Source organism: Hemitrygon akajei, chromosome 3 (genome assembly GCF_048418815.1).
Source record: "Hemitrygon akajei chromosome 3, sHemAka1.3, whole genome shotgun sequence".
NCBI classification, from domain to species: Eukaryota; Metazoa; Chordata; class Chondrichthyes; order Myliobatiformes; family Dasyatidae; genus Hemitrygon; species Hemitrygon akajei.
This window is the reverse complement of record NC_133126.1, coordinates 49,668,966-49,692,734: the sequence shown is the minus strand read 5'-3', so window position 1 is coordinate 49,692,734 and position 23,769 is coordinate 49,668,966. Positions and strand designations below refer to the sequence as shown.

The 23,769-nt window shown below is 39.2% G+C and overlaps 2 protein-coding genes across 2 annotated transcripts in view; both read right to left on the bottom strand.

Moving 5' to 3' along the window:
• rtraf (RNA transcription, translation and transport factor) overlaps window positions 1–7,103 on the bottom strand; it is a 50,245-nt gene extending 43,142 nt beyond the window's left edge. The window contains exons 1-2 of the mRNA XM_073039837.1: window positions 6,929–7,103; window positions 2,668–2,792 (exon numbers count right to left, since the gene is read on the bottom strand). Of these exons, the coding sequence (XP_072895938.1) occupies window positions 2,668–2,792; window positions 6,929–6,989 (186 nt within the window). The 5' untranslated portion in view covers window positions 6,990–7,103. The remainder of the gene's footprint in view (window positions 1–2,667; window positions 2,793–6,928) is intronic.
• Window positions 7,104–16,947: 9,844 nt separating this feature from the next.
• The window catches only part of LOC140724965 (guanine nucleotide-binding protein G(I)/G(S)/G(O) subunit gamma-2), a 53,090-nt gene continuing 46,268 nt past the window's right edge, over window positions 16,948–23,769 (bottom strand). The window contains exons 2-3 of the mRNA XM_073039838.1: window positions 22,739–22,832; window positions 16,948–18,821 (exon numbers count right to left, since the gene is read on the bottom strand). Of these exons, the coding sequence (XP_072895939.1) occupies window positions 18,693–18,821; window positions 22,739–22,825 (216 nt within the window). The 5' untranslated portion in view covers window positions 22,826–22,832 and the 3' untranslated portion in view covers window positions 16,948–18,692. The remainder of the gene's footprint in view (window positions 18,822–22,738; window positions 22,833–23,769) is intronic.

Here is a 23,769-nt window from a genome sequence, read left to right as displayed (position 1 = left end):
TGTTTTGGTAACCGTCTAGTTTTGGGTTGTGCGGGTGGGGTGGGTTTTCCAGTTCCAACATCTCTTTATTGCTTAGGACATGTTTTTATATTTTGATCTTACGAATCTATGTTTACATCTCTGCTCCCAGACTGCTATTGTACTGCTTGACTTTTTATATGCCTGCTGCCTTTTATGCATTAGTAGTTGATAATGGCTAGTGCACTTAAATTCGTGAGCTGGAATGTAAAGGGACTGAACCACCCTGTTAAAAGGAGGAAGGTATTCTCACATATTAAACAACTCAAAGCTGACATTGCTTTCCTCCAAGAAACTCATATTCGTTGTTTTGATAACTCCCGGCTTCTGTCAAAGTGGGCGGGTCAGCATTTTCATTCATCCTTTGCTGCTAAAGCTAGGGGAGTTTCCATTCTTATTAATTCAAATATTCCTTTTGAACTCCATAATAAAATATCTGATACAAATGGCCGTTTTATTATTGTTTCTGGTAAACTATATAACACTAAAGTTGCACTAGCAAACCTGTATGCCCCCAACTTTGATGATGTTAATTTTTTTGAACGGTTTTTTTTTCCTCACTACCAGACTTAAACTCATACTCTCTTATATTGGGTGGTGATCTCAACTGTTGGTTGGATCCTAAACTGGACCGATCGTCCTCTGTTACCAGATCACCTACTAAATCTGCCTTAGCTATTCAATCGGTTCTTAATTCGGATCTAAAGATCCATAAGGTCTGGGGACCTTTTATCGAGTACTTTCATAACCTTCCTCTTGACTAGGGTTTTTTTTTTCTTTTCGGTCCCTTGCTTTCAGCTCCCTTTTTTTTTCTGGTAGTAGGCATTATTATCCTCTGTTGCTAAGTGTATTCACAGTCTGGGAGTTTGACTGTCCGGACTTATACTCTTTATACTGTGTGGTGGTTGGTCTGGAGTTGTTGTTGTTTTTTCTTGTGTTGTGGGGCTTGGGGAGGACGCTAAGCTCACTTGTCTTTAATTTAGGTGCTTTTTTTGTTAAATTTTCTTCCTTTGTAGCATATTGTTATTGTATGCTTAATCTCGCACTGTATTAATGCTCCTCATTGGGATTTGGGGTTTTTAATTTTGTAAAATGTTTTGAAAAACTAATTTAAAAATTTTTAAAAAAAAGCTCTGAGAGCATTGTTAAATCTTTTATATGATAGATATGAAAATTTAGAGATGAGCTTGCAAGAAACAGAGCTCTCCTAACAGTGCAAAAGAGTATGGTGGTATTTATCCATTGCTTTGAGGTATCTGCTGTGCATAATCTAGAAGGTAGCAAATTACAGGAAAAACAAAGAATAGTGAAAAACAAATCTTAGCATCCATCATCTGTGCAACACACAAACTTCCCTGAACATTTCCACTGTAAACTTCTCTGGCCTATTGTGAAATTCTTACAAATATCTATATTGTATTTAATGTCAAATGAATTGTTGTTGGACTGAGATCGGCAAATCTTCTGCAAAATCAGACTAATAACTTCCATTTAAATAACACCTTTAAAATAATAAAATATGCCTTACCAGAACCACCATCAAACAGGGATATGTTGGAAAAGGAGTTCCAAAGCTTGCCCAAAGAGGTAGCTTTCAAAGAGTCCTTTAATATTTTTAGAGATCAAATAAAGAAGATCTAGAGCTTAGTACCCAAGAGCTGAAGACATAGCCACATAATCTAGCTGCATAAAAACAGCAAGTTCAGGACTTTGGCTTGGTATCTAAACATGAAGGCTCTGAACATGCTGTCACAATCAATTTGTTGAATGTGTCAGTATACTTTGCTGCAACATTCCATATACTGTCTTGTAAAAGTTGGCACAAACATGTTAACAGATAATGCCATGGACTCTAGTCACTGAACTTTGTTGAAATAGGTTACGATAGATTAGGTTTGGAATGGGATACAGGAATTATTCAATGTATGAAGTTTTATAGTTGGTATGGAAATATGTATAAAATGTGCAATATTTTTTGAATTATTCATTTACTGTCATGTTTTTGTTACTCATATTTTAGACGTACCTGATAGTTAGAAATTAATATTCTTAAATGTCACTTTTTATAGCATTTGAATGCTTCTCAACGTCTTCACCGCAGCTGCTTTCTAGACAAGCAAAGCATCTAATGAAAGTGTGTGGTGCAAGAGGATACAATTGAGAATCTAATATAAATTGTAGGGGAACATAAAAAACACAATGAATAAACACTCTAACTTCAATTGCTTTTGAGATACAGAGTTGGTAAGTTATCACATTTATGCAGGAAGAAGTAGTCTAACAGATTGTTCTGGTGCCTCACAACTGTGGTGACTCAGAATCAATCCTGGCCTTCGGTGTTGCACTTTCTGTGTGTGGTTTCCCCAGAAACTCCAGCTTCCTCGCACATTTGGCTGCTCTGTTAGCTGGTTATTGCAAAACACCCATGAAAGGAGCTATTTGAAGACAAGGGTGGGGTTGCGGGAAATATGACATTGAATCAAAGATTACATGACGATCACAACAAAATTATTCCAAGTAGCACATAGAACTTTTAAAAGAAAGGGGAAATCACAGGGATGATGAAAACAGAATAGTTCATTAGCAAACAGATTAAATTATTCATGTCAGATCAAAACATTGCACTTAAAATAAACATGTAATTCTCACCTTTTCAAAGTGCTTTGGCCATTCATTATTTTGCACATTTCTAAGATTGCCTCGCTCTTCAATTTTATAATGCCTTATCTTTTGATCTTCAAGCCACACGATTAAATTCCTAAATGCCACCTCATCTAAAATACAAAATGGAATCTTTTTAGATGCATATTAAAAGAAACTATGAAAGGTAAAATTGCAGATTTAAGGCCAATTAAAAATGGTACCACTACACTATTGACTATAAGGGCAATTTCATATATAGATTTTAATTATATAGCCATTTTATATTTCCTAATGGATCCAAAGACAAAGTTACCAACTTTCAAATTAATTGACAGTTGAAATTTTACACAAGAGTACTGGCAATTCTTTTGAAATGTCAATAACACAAAACATTACATTGACTTATTCTCCAAAGAAAGTACATAACCAGTTTAGCACATTCGGCTTTTACATTTTAACCTTCACATTTCTACAGATGCACTGTAGAGAACATTCTAACTGGCTGCATCACCGTCTGATACTTTGGGGATACTGCACAGGATCGAAAGCTGCAGAAAGTTGTCAACTCAGTCAGCTCCAACACGAGCACTAGCCTCCATAGTATCCAGGACATCTTCAAGGAGCAATGCCTCAAAAGGGCAGCATCCATCATTATTAACCCCCATTACCCTTCTTGTCATTGCTACCATCAGGAAGGAGGTACACAAGAGCCTGAAGACACACACTCAGCAACTAAGGAACAGCTTCTTCCCCTCTGCCATCAGATTTCTGAATGGACAAATGAACCTAGAAACACCACCCACTTTTTTTGCACTAGTTATTTAATTTAACATATATGGATATTTACTGTAACCCAGCTTTTCTTTATTATGTACTGTATGCTACTGCTGCTATAAATTTCACAAGATATGCCAGTGATATTAAACCTGGTTCTGATTTTCTGCATTTGCAGTATTTTGCTTAACATTAGCTATCTCCCATAAAAAAAATTTCTACGATTAACTCAACAATCTATGCTTAGATTTCAGGTTTTTTTTTCCTTATCATACTGCAGAACTTAGATTGTAAATATTAACATATACTTTAATTGGCATCTTCTCCAAAGTTTAAGAATAGTTAAGATTTTAGTTGGCTCTGAAAATCAAAATACTGTAGATGCCGGTATTCTGAAATAAAAGCAGGAAAATTCTGAAATCACTCAAGTTAGATAGCATCTGTGGAAAGAGAAAGAGTTAATGTTTCAGGTCCAAAATCCTTCATCATTACCGGAAAAAAGTCTTTGAAAACAAAATTTTAATTACCTATAAAATAAACAGCATCATTTATTTTAACTTTTCCAATATTAAATGATTTTACACTTTAATATTCTTAATTGTTTAGATATTTGCTATTCTGATGGGACAATTTTTGTTACTGGAGAAACTAATTGGAGAAGATAGGGAATTGAACAAATGGTTCAAATAATGAACTATCTCATTAGTTGGTTTTAGACTTCGCCATATGTAATTTGTTTCTATTTCCATCCAAGTAACATTTAAAGTAATTAATTGCTGGTGGTTGCATTTTGACATATTGCAAAGGCATGTTATTGTCATACAAATTACATAAATTTTGAATTGACACTGTGACAAAACAACAGGTTCAACTGAAATTAAACATTTGATGGGAAAATTAAAGGCAGCTGTAGTTTGACACACAAAATGCTGGAAGAACTCAGCAGGTTAGGCAGCACCTATGGAAAGGAGAAAATAGTCGATGTTTCGAGCTGACACCCTTCATCAGAACTGAGAGGAAAGGGGCGATATGCCTGAATAAAGGTGGGGGGGGGGGGGGAGGAGAAAGAAGCTAGCTGGAAGTGTGTGAAAGGTCAAGGGCTGGGGAAGGAGGAGTCTGATAGGAGAGAAGAGTGAACCATTGGAGAAAGGGAAGGGAGGTGAACAGGGGGAAGTAATAAGCAGATGAGAAGAGAATGATCAGAGCAGGGGAATGGGAGAGGGGTGGAGTTTTTGTTTACCGGAAGGAGAAATCAATATTCATGCCATCAAGTTGGAAGGTACCCGTATGGAATATAGAAACCCTACAGCCCACAAAGTTGTGCTGAACATGTCCCTACCTTAGAAATTACTAGACTTCCCCATTGCCCTATTTTTCTAAGCTCTATGTACTTATCCAAGTCTCTTAAAAGACCCTATCGTATCTGTCTCCACCACCATTGCCAGCAGCCCATTCCACGCACTCACTACCCTCTGAGTAAAAAACTTCCCCAATATCACCTCTATACCTACTCCCCAGCACCTTAAACCTGTGTCCTCTTGTGGCAACCATTTCAGCCCTGAGAAAAAGCCTCTGACTATCCACATGATCAATGCCTCTCATCATCTTATACACCTCTATCAGGTCACCTCTCATCCTTCGTCGCTCCAAGGAGAAAAGGCCGAATTCACTCAACCTGTTTTCATTAGGCAAAATTCCTTGTAAATCTCCTCTGCACCCTTTCTATGGCTTCCTCACTATAGGAAGGATGTGGCGACCAGAACTGAGTACAGTACTCCCAAGTGGGGTCTGACCAGGGTCCTACACAGCTGCAACATTACCTCTCGGCTCCTAAATTCAATTCCATGATTAATGAAGGCCAATACACCATATGCCTTCTTAACCACAGCGCCAACCTGCACAGCTGCTTTGAGCATCCTATGGACTCGGACCCCAAGATCCCTCTGATCCTCCACACTGCCAAGAGTCTTACCATTAATACTATATTCTTAATAATATAAGCCGTTGCTCCTCCACCCTGAGAGTGGCCTCATCGTGGCACAAGAGGAGGCCAAAGATCGACATGTGATAACGCAAATGGGAATCAGAATTAAAATATTTGGCCATCGGGAAGACCAACTTTTACAGAGATGCTCGACGAAGCAGCATGGTCCCCCAATTTAAGATGGGTCTCACCAACATAGAGGCTGCACATGTCCCTTGTGATGCATCTCTGGTGGCATATACTTCAGTAACTAAATTAAATGGAGATGGTGAAACTTTACATATTCTTAAACAGGAGTGAAAAGTAAGGCAACCGTGGTAAATTATTCAACTGATCTAAATTATTTTAAAGTGTTATTGAAACAAATTAGTATGAGCCATGCAGCAGTAACTCAAAAAAACAAGCCATGATCCTAGATTTGTAGCCCTGCATTTTTTCCAGAAGATCTCATAACACATCTTCCTTACAAGCACATCTGACAACTGACCTTATTGCTCCATTATATAATTGTTGAAATAAGTCACAGTTTGTAGATAGATTGTAGAAAGTAAGTCACAGTTAAACTTCAATGATAGTCATAAAAAGGCAGCTACTTCACAGTTCATGCACAATTTTATTAGGAAGGAAGAAACAACAGTATTATCACCTTTATAAACAGATTATATAAGCCTTAACCACTTCTTCAAAATTAAGGCAATCTGTTATAACACAGTCAGAAAATAAGGCTGAAATATTCTGGCATTTTAATTGCATAAAGTACAAAATACATTTTAATGTAATCACTACCACACCTCCAGAAACACTGATTTCACAGCGTTTCCTGCATGAAACTAAACCAGAATTTTCAATAAAATTTCTACAGTATAAATAATATTTATCACTTATTTAATTTCCACTATAACACTAATTTGAAAATCTGCAATTTTTTCTTCAAAAGCCTAATAATTGGAAATGGAACAGGAATTCCTTACTTCTGTCCAGAATGTACAGAATATCCATTTCCCTACTCACCTCTACTTCTGCTACTCTTTAGGTGAGTGACCTTTCACTAAGCTCCTATAAATATCACCCCATCAACCTAAGTCTGATCTCTTGAGAATTTTAATTCAAATTGCGCGGACTCGCAGAGTCCCGCGTCTTTAGAAAAAGGAACTTGTCCAAATGCTTCCTTTCAATCACAACCAAAATCCGGTTTCTTCATCATTCATTTTCCCACTATTTGTGGATGCCTATTCAAAGAAATTAAAAAAAAGCAGCTTTCTTTTGCTGGCATTACAACCATTACTTCAGTGATCTTATGTGCACTTGGGTAATTTTTCATAACATATACCCTAATATTATAGCAAAACATCATTATGCAAACAGGTAGGTTGAAAATGCGATGTAGAGGTCGGTCCGACATCACTTCACCCCTATCCACGTAGAACACATTGAGGCCCCGGAGCCTATTACACCGGGCCCATCAATCATTTCACAGTCACGGACTAGCAACCAGTCCCCGAGCCGTACCTTTACAGTCAAACACGCCGCTGTTATGATACTCTAAAGCCGCTAGCTTCCTCCGAAACATGCTAACGTTTACTTTAATAATGCCTAACAATTAGGTCAACGCTACGAGGTCGCTTTAGCGAATCGACCCTGCCGCACGTTCCCTCTGGGTGACGTCACCGCGCCGCTCGCTGAGCCGCGCGATCCCCTTCGGATGACGTCACCGCGTTACAGGCGGAGCTTCGGCTGGGATTTGCTGCGCTGGTTGCACGTGAACTATATCCCTTTGCACACGAGAGGCGGGATATTCTTTCTCTCACCACTGCCACAATAAAATAATGGCTGGTCTTTCACCTCAAGTGCCACATGCCATGATTCCCTTAATATTAAAACCTACTGATCTCTTTTTAACATACTCAGAGCATTTCTCATGGATATAGAATTACAAAGAATAATCTTCCCTTGGATAAAGAGCTTTACTTCTCATCTCAATCTGAGTGACTAAACTCCTTATTGTGAAACCATGATCCTTGGTTCGAGCTATCTAGTAAAATATCTTGGGCAAGCCTTTTAATAATTTGCTACATTTCAAAAATACCACTTCCCATTCTTCTAATCGTAAATGAGCATAATCTCTCCGCATGGGACTACAACCCATCCCACAGTACCAATATCCACCATCACCTCAGAAATCATTACAAACTCTCTGCTTCTACTTGTGACTTACTTTTCCACGCAAGTGTGTATTAGCTGCAGACCTGAATATGTTACTATCAATCCTTACAAGTAAATGAGTTGCAAATACCTAAAGATACAGCTCTTTTGCATTTCACTAATAATAGGACTCAATGGAAAGTTCATTGACTGAAATGTTCACTATGTTTCTCTCCCACAGATGCTACCTGGCTTGCTGAACTTTTCCAGAATTTTCTGCCTGTATGGAATATGGCTTAGCTTGCATTCCCATTCACAATGGACTCAAATAATCTTAATGTTCACCATGAAGTAAACGGAAATCAATTTTCTTACTTCCTCTCTCACCACCTCTCCCCCTCTCTCATTCACCCTCCTTGACTGGAGACATTACAGAGGTTAACCATCTCAGCTCCAAGACATTGTTGCTGGAGGTCATCAGGGAATCAGAACAACATTTTGGACCCAACCATCCTTAAATGTTTTATCTATGATTTTACTGACACTTGAATGTGAATAATCAGCTTTTTGAAAACAAAATCTTTACTTCTATGTAGTGCTTTTCTGAATATTCTGCAGTGTTGTCTTTTGAGTTTAATTGTCAAATTTTAGAAATAGATAGCAGATAGACACCAAATAGATTTCATTTTCTTCTGTTTGATATAATTTCATAGAATTAGGTTATAGGAGGGAGGTTGCCTGTTGAACCTGTGCTGCTCCCTGCTTTGTCAGTGGGCTCATAAGCCGGCCGGTGGTGTAGTGGCATCAGCACCAGACTTTGAGGTGAGTGGTCTAGGGTTTGAATCTGGCTGGCTCCTTGCATGCTTTTCATCTGTGCTAGGTTGAGCTAATAATTTGGCCCCGTAAAAATACAGACAAGATGCTAAAGAAACATCAAGGTTACACCCGATGGAGAGGAACAACAACAGTAAGGCTCATGGCAGTCCCAGTCATGGCAACTCTCTCTACAGGAAAACAAACTACACATATATTAAGCACAACCATTTACATCGGTCCCTTATTGTTGGAGTATAATGTTGTCAACCCTACCTGCAAGTCAGATGTTCTCATTATTTGGAATATATTACCATTTCTTTATTAACTCTGCCATCGATGGTCCTAAGCCCAGCTGTAAAATGAGGAGGGTTGGGCATAGAGCTAGCAACCCTATCCCATTAAAAACCTTGAGCAGTGAAACACCAACAGAAGCTCCAAAGACCTCAGCCGTAGGAGAAGAAGGATCCTCGCCTGAAAGACGAATGAATTTGTGTGGTGGAAGTGGAAGACACGGGGCTGATCAACCTTCTATCAGCTTAGGACAGAGGACCCTGGCGAGCTGCTGCTGGCAGTCTATGCCTCAGTAGGGGTGATGGGCTTACGAAGAAGAAGACCTCTTCTTTGTTGCTATTGGGTCCATATCATGGAACCTCCTAACCAACAGTTCTATGGGAATACTTCCACCTCCATAACGACTGTGGTGACTCCAGGAGGTGGATTACCATCTCCTCTGTGAGCAATTAGTGATGGACAATAAATGCTAGCCTTGCTGAGGGTTCTCCTTTCCAGCAAACTACAATGAAACTTACTGTAATTTCTCTCCTTCCACTTCCCCTTCCCTCTATTTCCATTCCATATTCTGGTTCCCATTTCATCCCTTCTCTTCTGCTTCCCTGCCTGTCATCTCTCTTCTCCATCTCATTCTTCAATGGTCACCTGTCCTCTCCTACTAGATTTTATTTTCTTTAGCCCCTTATCTCTTCCACACAAGACCTCCCAGCTTTCTACTTCATTCTCTCTCCCCCACCCACCCACTTTCCCCTTCACCTGCTCTCACCTATCACTCGCCTACTTGTATTCCCTCCCCTTGCCCATTGTCTTATTTTGCTTCTGCCCCTTCCTTTCCAGTCCTGATGTTCATAAGACCATAAGATATAGGATCAGAATTAGGCAATTGGGCCCATGGCATCTGCTCCACCATTTCATCATGGCTGATCAATTTTCCTCTCAGCCCCAACTTCCTGCCTTCTCCGCATAACCCTTAATGTCCTGACTGCAACCTTTACTTTAAATACATCCACTCAGCTGGCCTTCACAGCCACCCTTAGCAATGAATTGCACAGGTTGACCACCCTCTGGCTAGAGAAATTCCTCTTCATCTCCATTCTAAATGAACGTCCAACTATTCTGATGCTGTGCCCTCTGGTCCTAGACTCCCCCACCATTGGAAACATCTTCTCCACTTTCACTTTATTGAGGCCTTTCAACATTCGAGGACTTTCAATGAGAACTCCCCTCATTCTTCTGAACTCCAGTGAATACAGACCCAGAGTTATCAATCGGTCGTCCTATGAAAGGTAACCCTTTCATTCCTGGAATCATTCCTGTGAACCTTCTCTGAACCCTCTCCAATGTCAGCAATCCTTTCTTAGATTAGAGGCTCAAAACTGCTCACAATACTCCAAGTGAGTTCTTACCAGTGCCTTATAAAGCCTCAGCATTACATCCTTGTTTTTATATTCTAGTCCTCTTGAATTGAAGGCTAACATTTCTCACCACTGACTCAACCTGCAAATTAACCTTTAGGGAGTCCTGCACGAGAACTCTCAAGTCCCTTTGCATCATGGATTTTTGAATTTTTCTTCCATTTAGAAAATAGTCTAAACTTTTATTTCTTCTACCAATGTGCATGTCTATACACTTCCCCGACGCTGTATTCTATCTGTCATTTCTTTGTCCGTTCTTCTAATCTAAGTCCTTCTGTAGCCTTTCTGCTTCTTCAACACTACATGCCCCTTCCACCTATCTTCGTATTGTCCACAAACTTGTCCAGAAAGCCATCAATTCCATCATCCAAATCATTGACATATAAAGTAAAAAGAAGTGGTACCGACACAGATCCCTGTGGACCACCACCAGTCACCGCAGCCAACCAGAAAAGGCTCCCTTTACTCCCACTCTTTGCCTCCTGCCAAGGCTCTATCCATATGCTACTATCTTCCCTGTAATACCATGGGCTCTTAACTTGTTATACAGCCTCATGTGCGGCAGCTTGTCAAAGGCCTTCTGAAAATACAAATGCACAGCATCCACCTATTCTCCTTTGTCTATCCTGCTTGATATTTTTTCCAAATCATTTCTATAGATGTGTTAGATAAGATTTTTCCTTAAGGAAACCATGCTGACTTTGGCCTATTTTATCATCTGCCTCCAAGTACACTGAAATACACATCTTTAACAATTGACTACAACTTCCCGATCACTGATGTCAGACTAACTGGCCAATAATTTTCTTTCATCTGCCTCCCTTTCTTCTTGAAGAGTGGAGTGACATTTGCAAATTTTGATGACCTCTGTAACCATAGAAGAATCTTCTGATTCTTGAAAGATCATCACTAATGCCTTCACAGTCTCTTCAGCCATCTCTTTTAGAACCTTGGGGTGTAAACTGGGGTCCAGGTGATTTATCTATCCTCAAAACTTTCAGTTTCACAAGCACCTTCTCTCTAATAATAGCAACTTGACTCAATTCTGCCCCTTGACACTCTCAAATTTCTGGCATAATGCTAGTGTCTTTCATAGTAAATACTGATGCAAAATACTTATTCAGTTCAACTACCATTTCCATGTCCCCTATTACTACCTCTCCAACATCATTTTCCAGTGGTCTGATATCTTTACTCACCTCTCCTTTACTCTTTATATATCTGAAGAAACATTTTGTATCCTCTTTAATATTATTGTCTAGTTTACCTTCATTTTCCATCTTTCCCTTCTTTATGAGTATTTTAGTTGCGTTTGGTTGTTTTTTAAAACTTTCCCAGTCCTTCTGACTAATTATTGCTCTATTATGTACCCTCTCTTTGCCTTTTATGTTGGCTTTGACTTCCCTTGTCAGTTACAGTTGTGTCTTTCTGTCTTTCGTATACTACTTCTTCTTTGGGATGTATATCCTGCATCTTCTGAATTGCTCCCAGAAATTCCAGCCATTGCTTCTCTGCTGTCGTTCCTGCTAGTGTCCCCTTCCAATCAACCTTGGCCAGCTCCTCTCTCATGTTTCTGTAATTTCCTTTACTCCATTGTAATACTGATATATCCAACTTTAGCTTCTCCCTCTCAAACTGAGGTGAATTCTATCATATTATGATCACTACCCCTAAGGGTTCCTTTAGCTCAAGCTCTCTAATCAAATTTGGTTCATTGCACAACATCCAATCCAGAATAGCTGATCACCTAGTGGGCTCAACCATGAGCTGCTCTAAAAAGCCATCTTGTGGGCATTCTGCAAACTCGCCCTCTTGGGATCCAGCAACCTGATTTTCCCAATCTACCTGCATATTGAAATCACCCATGACTAATATAACATTGCCCTTTTGCCATGCCTGTTCTGCCATATTGCCTGTTGTAATTTGTAGCCCACATCCTAGCTACTGTTTGGAGGTCCCATCAAGGTATTTTTACCCTTGCAGTTCCTTAGCTCTACCCACAAAGATTCTACACCCTCTGATCCTATGTTTCTTCTTTCTAAGGATTTGAGCCACCCACCCTCTCTACCTACCTGCCTGTCCTTTCACTATAAACAGACATCATAGAAAAGGGTCCTTCAGCCCATCTAGCCTGTGCCAAACCATTTAAATTGCCCAATCCTTGGATGTTACGCTTCCAACTATAATTTTCTTTCAGCCATGACCCAGTCATGCCCACAACATCATACCAGCCAATGTCTAACTGTACTACAAGTTCATCTACCTTATTCCATATACTGCATGTATTCAAATATAACACCTTCAGTCCAGTATTCATTACTCTTTACAATTTTGGCCCCATTTTTCATTGCAACTCTTCCAGTTGACTGCAATTTTTCCCTATCATCAGCCTGTCCTCGTGAGCAATCAGACTACACTCTGCCTGTTTGTAAAACAACTACCCCATTCCTCAGCCATGTCACTCTGGTTATCATCCCCCTGACAAATCAGCTTAAACCCTCCCAAACAGCCCTAGCAAGCCTGCCCGCAAGGATATTGGTCCCCTTCGCGTTCAGGTGTAACCTATCCCTTTTGTACGGGTCGTAAATTTCCCAGAAGAGATACCAATGATCAAAAATCTGGACCCCTTGCCTCTTCAACAGTTCCTCAGCCATACATCTATCTGCCAAATGCTCCTATTCTTACCCTCACTGTTGAGTGGAATGGGGAGTAACTCAGGGCTTATTACCCTGGCAGTCCTGCTTTTTACCTATCTACCTCACTCCCCAAAATTTCTCTTCAGGACCTCCTCGCCTTTCCTACCTATGTCAATGGTGCCAGTATGTACCCAAACTTCTGGCTGCTCACCCTTCCCCTTTAGAATGCCATGGACCCGATCCAAGATATCCCTTTACCCTGGTGCCTGGAAGATAACACACTGTCTGGGTGTCTCCATCACATCCACAGAATCTCATCTCTTTTCCCCTAACAGTGGAATCTCTTATCACTATGACAGTCCTGTTCATCTCTCTTCACTCCTGAGGCTCAGTGGCAGTGATGCACCATCAACAACTCTCTCTGAGACGTAAAGGTGAGATGTCGGCTTTTATTGACTGGAAGAAGGAACAAGCAGTGGTTGACCACCATACTACATCCTGGAGACAGAGAGGCCGGGCTCAGACCTCAATCGCCTTTATACAGGGGTCTGTGGGAGGAGCCACAGGAGCAGTCAGCAGGGGGTCTGTGGGAGGAGCCACAGGAGCAGTCAGCAGGGGGCGTGTCCAGACAGGTATATGTAGTTCACCACCGGCAGAGATCCAGTTCCTGCGCTCCCCCCAGTAGATCATTCCCCCTCAATATCATCCAAAATGATATACTTACTATTGAGGGAGATGGCCACAGGGGTACTCTATTGTGGCTGCCCATTTCCCTTCCTTTTCCTGACAGTCAACCTGCCTCCTGGAACCTAGGGATGACTACATCCCTGTAGCTCCTGTCTATTATTTCCTCTGTCGCCCATATATGTGTCGAATGTCATCGAGCTGCATCTCCAGTTCCTCAACACATTCTCTGAGAGGCTGCAGCTCGTTGCACCCAGTGCAGATGTGGTTTTCTGCATCTCCCATAATTTCCCCTGGAGTCTCTCTCAATGCTCTAACACATGAGGAATGAAGAAGAAGAGACTAACCAGATGTCTACCTCGCCCAAGCCTGATCCCACCTAAGCTTGATGAGCCAGAGCCAAACCCTCCCCATTCTAACACTGGCTGCTCCACTTGCCTCTGCCTTCTTTTTAGTAATGAACCCCATCATTGATTGGCTGCAGTTCAAATTCCAACAACTGCCTCGAAGTGCTGCTTTTTTCATCTTCAATCATGAACCTACATGAAGCCGCCCCATTTCATGCTCCTGTTCACTGATTGGCTGCAGTTCAAATGCATAAAACTGCCATGAAGCGCTGCTTTTTAAATCTTCATTCGCAGACCTGTATGAGGTCACCTCTTCTTCTCACGAGGCTGTCTACTGACTGGTTGCAAATGTTGGCCAGAAATGTTGACTGTTTATTGCTCTCCACAGATGCAACCTGACCTGCTGAGTCAGTGTCCCACACAATCCTACTCTCAGTTTTAATCAACAGACTCCAAAACCTGGGCCTCTGAACCTCTGTTTGTAACCGAATCCTTAACTTCCTAACCACACAGTCTGTGCAGATCAGAAATAACTGGTGCACCTCAAAGATGTGTGCTTAGCCCACTCTCTCTCTCTCTCCACCCACAACTGTGTGGCTAGGCGCAGCTCAAATGCTGTCTATAAACTTGCTGACAACACAACTACAGTCAGCAGAATTTCAGAAGGCGATGAGGAGGCGCAGAGGAGCGAGATCATCTGCTTGAGTGGTGTTACAGCAACAACCTTGCACTCAATGTAAGACCAAGGAATTGATTGTGGACTTCAGGAGGGGAAAGTTGAGGGAACACACACCAGTCCTTATTGAGGGATCAGGAGTGGAAAGTGTGAGCAGTTTCGAGTTCCGGGATGTCAACATGTTTGAGAATCTATCCTGGGGCCTCAATATTGATGCAATTACAAAGAAGGCACAACATGGCTACATTTCATTAGGAGTTTGAGGAGACTTGATATGTCACCAAAAACCCGCCAATTTCTACAGATGTACAATGGAGTGTATTCTAATGGATTGCATCACCATCTGGTATGGAGGGGCTGCTGCACAAGATCAGAAAAACTGCAGAATGTCATCAATGTCATCAATGTCATCAACTCTGTCATCAAGGGCACCTTCAAAAAGTGATACCTCAAAAAGGCAGCATCCATCATCCAGGACATGCCCTCTTCTCACTGCTTCCATCAAGGAGAAGGTACCAAAGACTGAAGACACACACTCAATGCTTCTTCTTCCTCTGCCATCAGATGCCCGGATGGACAATGAACCCATGAACACTACCTCAGTATTTTTCCTCTCTTTCTGCACTACTTATTTAATTTTCTTTTTTAGAAATACTTCATATTGTAATTTATAGTTTCTATTATGTATTGCAATATACTGCTGCCTCAATACAACACACTTGACAACATACCAAATGCCAGTGATTTTAAATTTGATGCTGATTCTGAAGGTAGCACTTACAGAAATTATTCCAGTGTTTCATTTACCTCAGTTGAGACTTCCCATTTCTAATATTTTGTTAATTCTGTTGCTGCAGTATTCCTGCTTTCTCTCTGCAAAAGTAAGCAGCCTGATGTTTTTTTTAAACTGTGAAGATAACTTAATAAAACTTCTATCACTATTTTGCCACAATCTCATTCCCAGTACGGATCTAGCCAACACCAATGATATCCCCACACCTTTACTTGCCTGGATAAGATGTGGAGGCCAAAATCATTGGCCAGGAACAAGAATCACTCGGCAGCATCCAGAAACGATGGACAATAAAGCAGGCACAACAAATAGTAGAGGACATTACACGTAAACTTCACACATACTACACTCTCATGCCATCTGGACACAGCTACAGGTCCCTGCCCATCAGCACCAGCGGAGACTTATCCAGTTTTCCTCCATTCACCTCAACACCCAATTTTTAAATATCTAGCATGCATAGCACCTTTGACAGTAAGAACACTGTTTTATTGCGTGTATTTGTATTTTAAATTACATGCATTAATGTTTATTATTTATCATCTGAGTATTTTATGTTGTGTTTAACTATATGTAATGTAGTTTTTTTGTATCTTAAGTTCTGTGATGTTTCCCTTACCACTGCCTAAAGTTCCTCATTGAAAATAAAGTGAATTGAATTTGTTCTTTGAAACATTCTCGACTCCAGCAACATGACCCAAGTGCTGAGCGTGCTTCTGGTAGCACCGTGAAGAAACCTCAAACCTGGCTATCACCGTTGTGGGGGGGATTTTAAATTGTTTTTAGATGTCTCTGATATTTAAAATTGCTTTTATGCTATATTTAAAAAAATCTTACCTTATTCTCCACATGGAAATCAATAGGCTTTGAATCTGTGCAAGGCTTAAACTGGGATTTCCGAGAGCCACTTCCCGTGTAAAGTACTGTAACTGAATATACTAACCGAGGAAGCAACATTTGGGGTTCATGAGGTGTAGGTCTTCTGCACTCGAGAAATTCTGTGCAGACGTTGCGGGCTTGCTGTCTTTGAATGGTGATAATTCAATGCGGAACTGCCAGCATTTGCCAAGTCAGATCTGATCCAGAATACTTTTTTTGGTAAAAAGATTTTGGCCGCTACTGAATGACTTCTCTCTGCTAACCTAACAAACTACCTTTCAGTGCAAATGGAATAGCAGGAAATTTGCACTCGTTTACTTTGAGTGTCACCGACTTGATAATCAAGCAGACCTCAAACTGATGTTGAACAGACAAACCCAGGGTCCTCAAAAAGCTTGGCACAAGCTGTTCAAGAGACTAGAAACAGAATTTTGCTCGAATTTTTGTGGCTGCAGCAGGAAAAGTGATCCATCTCTTGTTCCCATAATGCTACTCTAAATCTGGACAATGTTGGCCATGTCTGGAACAGACTCTTTTTGCTTACTGTACATTACTCAATCTTCATCAATGAAAAGTCTCTCATTGCAGTCTTTATGAGATTCTTCTCCTAGTAACAGCGAAACTGGTTGCCAAGTTTCATCACATGATTGTCATAGTCAGCCCGTTTCACTCCGAATCTCCAGGTTAAAAAAACACACTGAATACATAGCAGTCACAGTCACATGACTGACACAGGGCAGTCAATTTTGCAAGAACAACACCTTGTTTGATACCCAAATATTAATGGTTCATCACATTTATTAAATGGGCAATATTATGCATAATTATGCTGTTTAAAATTCATGTAACTGAAATGTTTTGAAGTTTTTATTTAAAACTGATACATTGTTCACATGTCATGAAAATGTGCACTACATCACACTTTGTTCAGGTTTTCTTATACAAAGCTGACAAAGGTAAACAACCAGAAATACAATACATATTTTTACATTATACTCATTAAGAGAATTCACACATCCCTTTTCTTCTTGCTGTCACACTTAGCATTCCTGTTGTCCCATACAGGCAATAAAACTCACTGCTGCCATGAACACAAATTTACAGAAAAATTAGACTCAATGAGCCATAGTCATACATGTCATTCTTTCTTATTTTGTAATGTTTTCAATGCAATTGACCTGGTTAATGTATCGTTGTTTTATGGTGATCTCTATTTTTCTCCACTAATGTGCATCTAGTACTATGGTAAACCACTCCTTGTATTGAGTTGGATATGAAGCAGAGGGCTGGCTTGGCAGATGTCGGTACATGCAGATCTAAGAAAATTAGCAATTGAGTAAAAATACATATCTGAAAATATAAAAAAGATTTGTTAAAAGGCGGTGTAATAGTCTGAGGTAAAATCATTTGCTCATTCACAAAGTTGAGATCCTTTTGTTCATCTGCATATTACACTGTTTAAAAACCATTTCTGTGGTTTCATTTGGGTAAGAATATACCAAAAGACCACATGAAGGAATGGAATAATTTGGCTATTAAAATTATTTTGTTCAACCAATCAATTGAGAGACTATCAATATTTTTATTTCCAGTATACTGTATACAAAGCTACTTTTGACAATTAGTCTTTTCCAAACATTGGCATGTATGTCTATGTTCTATTGTTTGCATGCAATTTTTACCTGCTATTTTACAATAGTTAAGTTGGTATAAATCTTTATAAATGATTCACTGACAAGTATTTCTTATAGTGTTCACAAGCATTAGTGAGAAAATAGGGCCATCAAGAAATTGGCTGTGCTTCGTTAGTGATTGATGTTAACGTTTTATCTTTTGTATATTGATATCACTTCACCAGTTCAGTTAAACTAATTCAATTAAAAGGGCAAAAGGCTGAAATATTTTCATGCAATTCTTTTCTTGCTACCACAAATATTAGAATCACTAAACAGATGATTTGCTGATACTATCAGAAATTTTAAGCTACTATACACGTTAGAGGAGCACGAAGAAGAGTCTAAGAAAATGCAAAGCTGCCAGCTTTTAAGTCTTGCAAATGACATTCCATTTGCTAAATTCTTATTAGTAATATTTCTCTTCCTTGAAAATCAGCTGTCAAAGCAAAGTCCAGCATTTTATAGTGCTACTCTAATGCAGAAAAGCACATAACCAAATGTTAAAGTACAACACGACAGATCTTGTTTGTTTGTTTACTTGTCCATTTAACTTAAATAAAAATTATATTGAAGAACAATTATCATTCCAATAAAATTATACATCTTTCTTGTATTTACCTTTCTTTGAACAACTGTCATACTTTAGACATTAAACTATGAATCATAATTTACGATCTTCGCAGGAGCAAAAAAATGTGACATCTCTACACTGTTTCATTCTAAGCTGTTTTAGAATCTCTATTTTCTCAAGATAGTTCTTCTGCTTCCATTACCAATAAGCTGACAAGATTCTTTAAACATGCACATCCCTGTAGCTTCCAGACTTTTGTTAAAAAATCTGTGGACAATAATATGTCCACATTGATAAAACTCAACATCACTGTTCAGAGTGGCCTGATTTTCAGGCTGGGCAGGTCATTACAGGATGGCACAAAAGAACTTCTTCTCTCTGAAGGGGTTTTCTGATGCAGGAACAGGTGTCAGTAGAGGATCTTCTTTAGCGTGAGCTTCGCAGTAAGCCATTAAATCCGCTGCTGCCTTGGACACCTGAAAAATGAAGAGCAAATTTATATCATAAGACACCAAAGCAGAATTAGGCCATTCAGCTCATCAAGTCTGCTCAGCCATTACATCATGGCAGATTTATTATCCCTACCAACCCATTCTCCTGCTTACTCCCCATAGTGTTTGGCACCCATACTAATCAAGAACCTAGCAACCTTTGCTTTAAGTATGACTTGGTCTCCACAGATATCTGTGGTAATAAATTCCACAGATTCACCACTCTGTGGCTAAAGACATTCCTTCTTCTCTTTGCTATAAAGGGATGTCTTTGAATTCTGAAGATGTGCCTTAAAATTTAGCCTATTGGTCTTCTGCTTTAGGCTAGGTTTAATTTGATATAAATTATTCCCAACAATGAATGACCAGAGTCGATCACCAATTTTCCATTAGCGATCGTCAAAGCCATCTCTTTATAAAATGGTGAATCAGCATTATTCATATGAAACAGCTTTTCTCAATGCAACATATGCCCAAGTGTCACAAGTGCCACTTTGGACCTGAGCTCACAGTACAGGGTTGCTACACTCTCAAAAAGACAACTTTTAGATAGAATTTAAACTTGAGTTCTGTTTACTCTGTCATTTATATGTCAATGTTGTCAAATTATTAGGTGATGAAAGGTCTTTGAGCTGAAATATTAAACTCTGTTTCTCTTTCCACAATTGTGACCTGTGTCTTTTCAGCATTTTCCATTGTTATTATGGAACAGCAAGTAAGTTGTTCTATCAACCTACATCATAATGTAGATTATTCATCAGTAAACCTCCTCATCTTTAGGTACAGTTCCAAAATACCTCATTAAATGCTTCTAGCTTGAAATCAGTAGAAGCTACTTTGTACTGAAGTAAGAATTATATTTTAGTCAGTTAGACGGAATACTGAAACCTGAAATAAATTTAGTGCGGACCCTACCGATCTGCACTGAGAGAACAGCCCAAATTGCAGAGAAAGGTAGTTTCCAAGTATATCTCAACAGGTCTTTTGTCTTCTTTCTTTCCTTACAGGTAATGCCAATTGATAGATTGCTGGAATCAGGATCCAAATAAACTATTACCGGAAGAATTCAGTGTCAAGCAGCACTTGAGGAAGCAGAAAGGCTGACGTTTCGAGCTCTTGATATCATTTGATCATCTAGCCTACAAGTAACGACTTTGCCATGAAATTACATCAAGTCAGATGTTTTCCCTCTCCATCGATACTGCCTGACCTGCTGAGTATTTCCAGCATTTTGTTTTATTTCAGATTTTCCACATCAGCAGAATTTTAGTTTTGCCTTCAAAAAATCCTTATACCAGTCAGCAACCAACTTTCTAAATTTATTTGTCCATGCAATGTTATTACTGCAGAATTTCTTGTGCTGATAAAGTCTTATGTTCACACCAAAGGTAACTTTTATGTTATATAGCACTACCTTTATGCAAAAAGTAGACTCATGTACACATCTGGCAACTTAAAAGTGGGATGCATGAGTTAGCATGAAGGATAAGCAGCAGCAGAATGTATACCGCTACATCTTATAACTCTAGTAGTTCAATATATCTCTTACTTCTCTATTACACCAAAACAGGAGAAAAACACTCCTTCCCTGAGGGCTGGAAAAGGGAAGTAGCTTCATGGATGCATATATCTAAGGTGTCAACATGCATTACAAGATCTTGCGCATCTTGTAAGTCACTATAAATGCGTCATGGCTGCAGTATGAGCAGTTACTCACCAATGCTATTCAAATAGCATCTCTCAAATTTCAAACTTTGTAACTAAGGGAGACAAGGGTTCATGGATGCATTGCAACATTACCAAATCCTCCCTTAAGAGGCACATCACACTGACTGAAATTGTCATTAGGTCTAAATTCAGGAACCCCTACACAACAGCAATATGAGAGTACCGTTACCACAGCTGCAGTGGCTTAAAGTGAAAGGTCACTATCACCCTGTCAAAGGCCACTAGGGATCAGCAATAAATGCTGGCATCACCAGCAATATGCAGATCCTGAAAAGGGGACAAACAAAACATGAGTAAAGTCACTGAAATGAAAGCTATAATATAATTGAGCCCATATTACAGGATTCTGTAACATATACAAAAATGTAAGTGTAATTGCATGACTTAACATTGCTAATTAGGAAGCAGAACTTGAAGGAGGTGCTGGTCAGGCCAAAGATCTAGAATATTTTAGCTCATTTTCTTCCTCTGTGTTTCATTCTGAGTAGAGCTACGATCTTCAGTTTTATTCAGCATTGATCCTAGAATCAATCCTATTCCATCCACATGACTTTGATTCTGAACCACATTTACTGAGGATGTTCCAAGAAAGGATTTGGTCAGCAGGTTCAGAGATGTGCTCTAAACTGTTAGGATGGATGTTTACGCCAACAGTAGCTGGGATTGATAATGTAATTGAGGAAGTAGGAATGTGAAATCAAACCACTTCCTCATAAACACATGGATACAAGCGATCCATGTGTACTCTCTCCATTGTGATTACATAGCTCCAAGGCTGGGTCATGTTTGTTCTCCTCCTCTTGGACATGCTGTTCTGTACATCGCAAGAAGTTAAGGCAAACAAGCAACTTCAGATATCTGTGTTAAATTAATCTATATAAAATACATTTTGGAAAGTAGTTTTGTACTATGCATCATATGCCATTATACATGCTGTTGTGCAAAGAATTATTTTTACATATTCATGGTCAACAATTACGTGCAAAAGTGCTGAACTTCCTCTTCTGTTGGTTTCCTTCCTCAACTGTAATTTTAAAATTGAATTGTGATTCACTGTACTTAAGTCAAACTGGCTTCATAATTCTACTTATTTTTTGACTGGACAAACCTTATAACTTCATCCCAATTAAACAAAGTAATTTCCCTAAAATTCTAAACTTGTGGCTAATCAAATATCACTGTAGTCAGACTTTACTTGGTAGCTACTGGCATTCATTTTATCCTTTGTGATTAAGCCTGTACACGTTTAGTAAAGTGTCAAGTCTACGTTTTATAATCAATCTTCTCTTTGCTTTCAATTAACATAGTTCGAGTATTATAATGAATGTCAATTACAATGGAGTTGAAATCGTTGGGCGTGCTAACCCAGTAAGCACGGCTGCGGCCTTTTGCTGCTTATCTACCTCCAGAATACGTCCCCATCAGTGGGAAGACTTCACATTTGCATTAACTGGTCAGTCCTTTTTATCATTGATAATGTGAAATGTAATTTTAAAAGTTGGGTATTAGGAGAAGCACAGCAAAATTATTCTTTGTAATATTAATAAAAACTGAAAGCATTATAAGTGAACAAGTTTCTCCTTTCTGGTGGTTACACTGTGTCATGTGATGTGCCATTTCTGGTAATCCCAGTAGTTCACAGATTCTTTTTTTCTGGGAACTGTAAAATCTGCTTCAATATACAACTAAATTATTAAGCAATATTTTAGTTATTTGATTATTTTGCAGCTTTAAAGTCACAACATTCTTAGATAAACTTGCAAATCAAAGTGTTAATACTGTATTTTCATACTGAAGAGTACTTTAATGTTGCATATCAAATGTCTGCCACAAAAGTATGCAAAATGATATCTTCATGTCTTTCAGTAAGGTTAATTGCCAGTTACCCAGCTAACCTGATAGAAAAACATGAAGGTATCATTTTACAGTAGATCACTGAGGAAACAATATGTAAACCAATCTCTGTCTCCAATGATTTCTGATTTTCCATAAAATATCCATACCTTAGTGCCAAGCAGACTACAAACCTCACCACAAATGGACTGACTAATACATTAACTATATTGCAAGTCATTCTTCTAATGCAGTCAAATTAGATCTTGGAAATTGCTTTTTCAAATTAAACGCGGTGTTATTATCCAATGTTTGGAAAGTGGGGATTCTGACTTTCTCACCTTTATTCTGTCGATGTTGGCTTCCATTTTCAGCTGTTCCACCATCTTCCTGGCTTGTGCTATGCTTGCTGTGTTGTTGCTGGCCATTTGATCTCTGGCGAATGAAACAGAAAACAAGAAGAAAGTAATGTTAAATAAAATATACAAGTATGGCATAATGTAATTTTCCTCAGTGAACACCAATGAATCAAACTTTGCTGACTTTGACATCCCACCTGAGCAACGTATATACTTCTACTACAATGTTATCCGAGAAGCTTTAAGCACAAGATGTTTCTCAACCAAAATGGCTTCACACCCGAGAGTTCATCTCTGCTCATTACATGCATATGCTTTAGTAGACAAGAGATGGAATTACTGGAAATATTACCAATAGTGATAGTAACAGTAAAAAAAATACTATAAACCCTACCTGTATCACACTGCAATACCATTTGCCGTACAGAGGAAAGTACATTTTTGCCTCTTGAAAGCACAATACAAAGAAACATGAAGGAATTGCCATGATGAGGATTAAGAAATTGAACTCAATCCCAACGAGAGAGAGGAGACAGAGGTACACTGCTCTTTTTTAAATTAACAGAGCCATTGATATTATGAGTCAATTCTGACGATGGTTCCCTACCTGAAACATTAATTGTTTCTCTTTCTACAGATGCTGCTTAACCTGATGTGTTGTTTTTATTGAAAGGCTGTGGTTAAACTGTTACAAATGAATTGCAATACTGTAATAAGTAATCTTGGTGAAGCTGATTCGCATTGCTGATTTAATGTGGCAATTCCTGTTCAGTGTTAACAAGTTTGGAAGATTCCCTGGGATCTATTGGGCATTCCAGCATCTTACTCGGTTAAACCAAGAAAAGGTGTCTGAGTAACACCTGTAATGTTATTATTTGCAAACCAATTAGCAACTGGGAGAGAGGAAGGAAACACTGTGAATTACAAATTGGTGTGAATCGCTGGATGAATTGAACCACTCTGCATCTAGCCCCCAAAATATACTATGTTGTTGCTGCATTTGCTCATCAGTT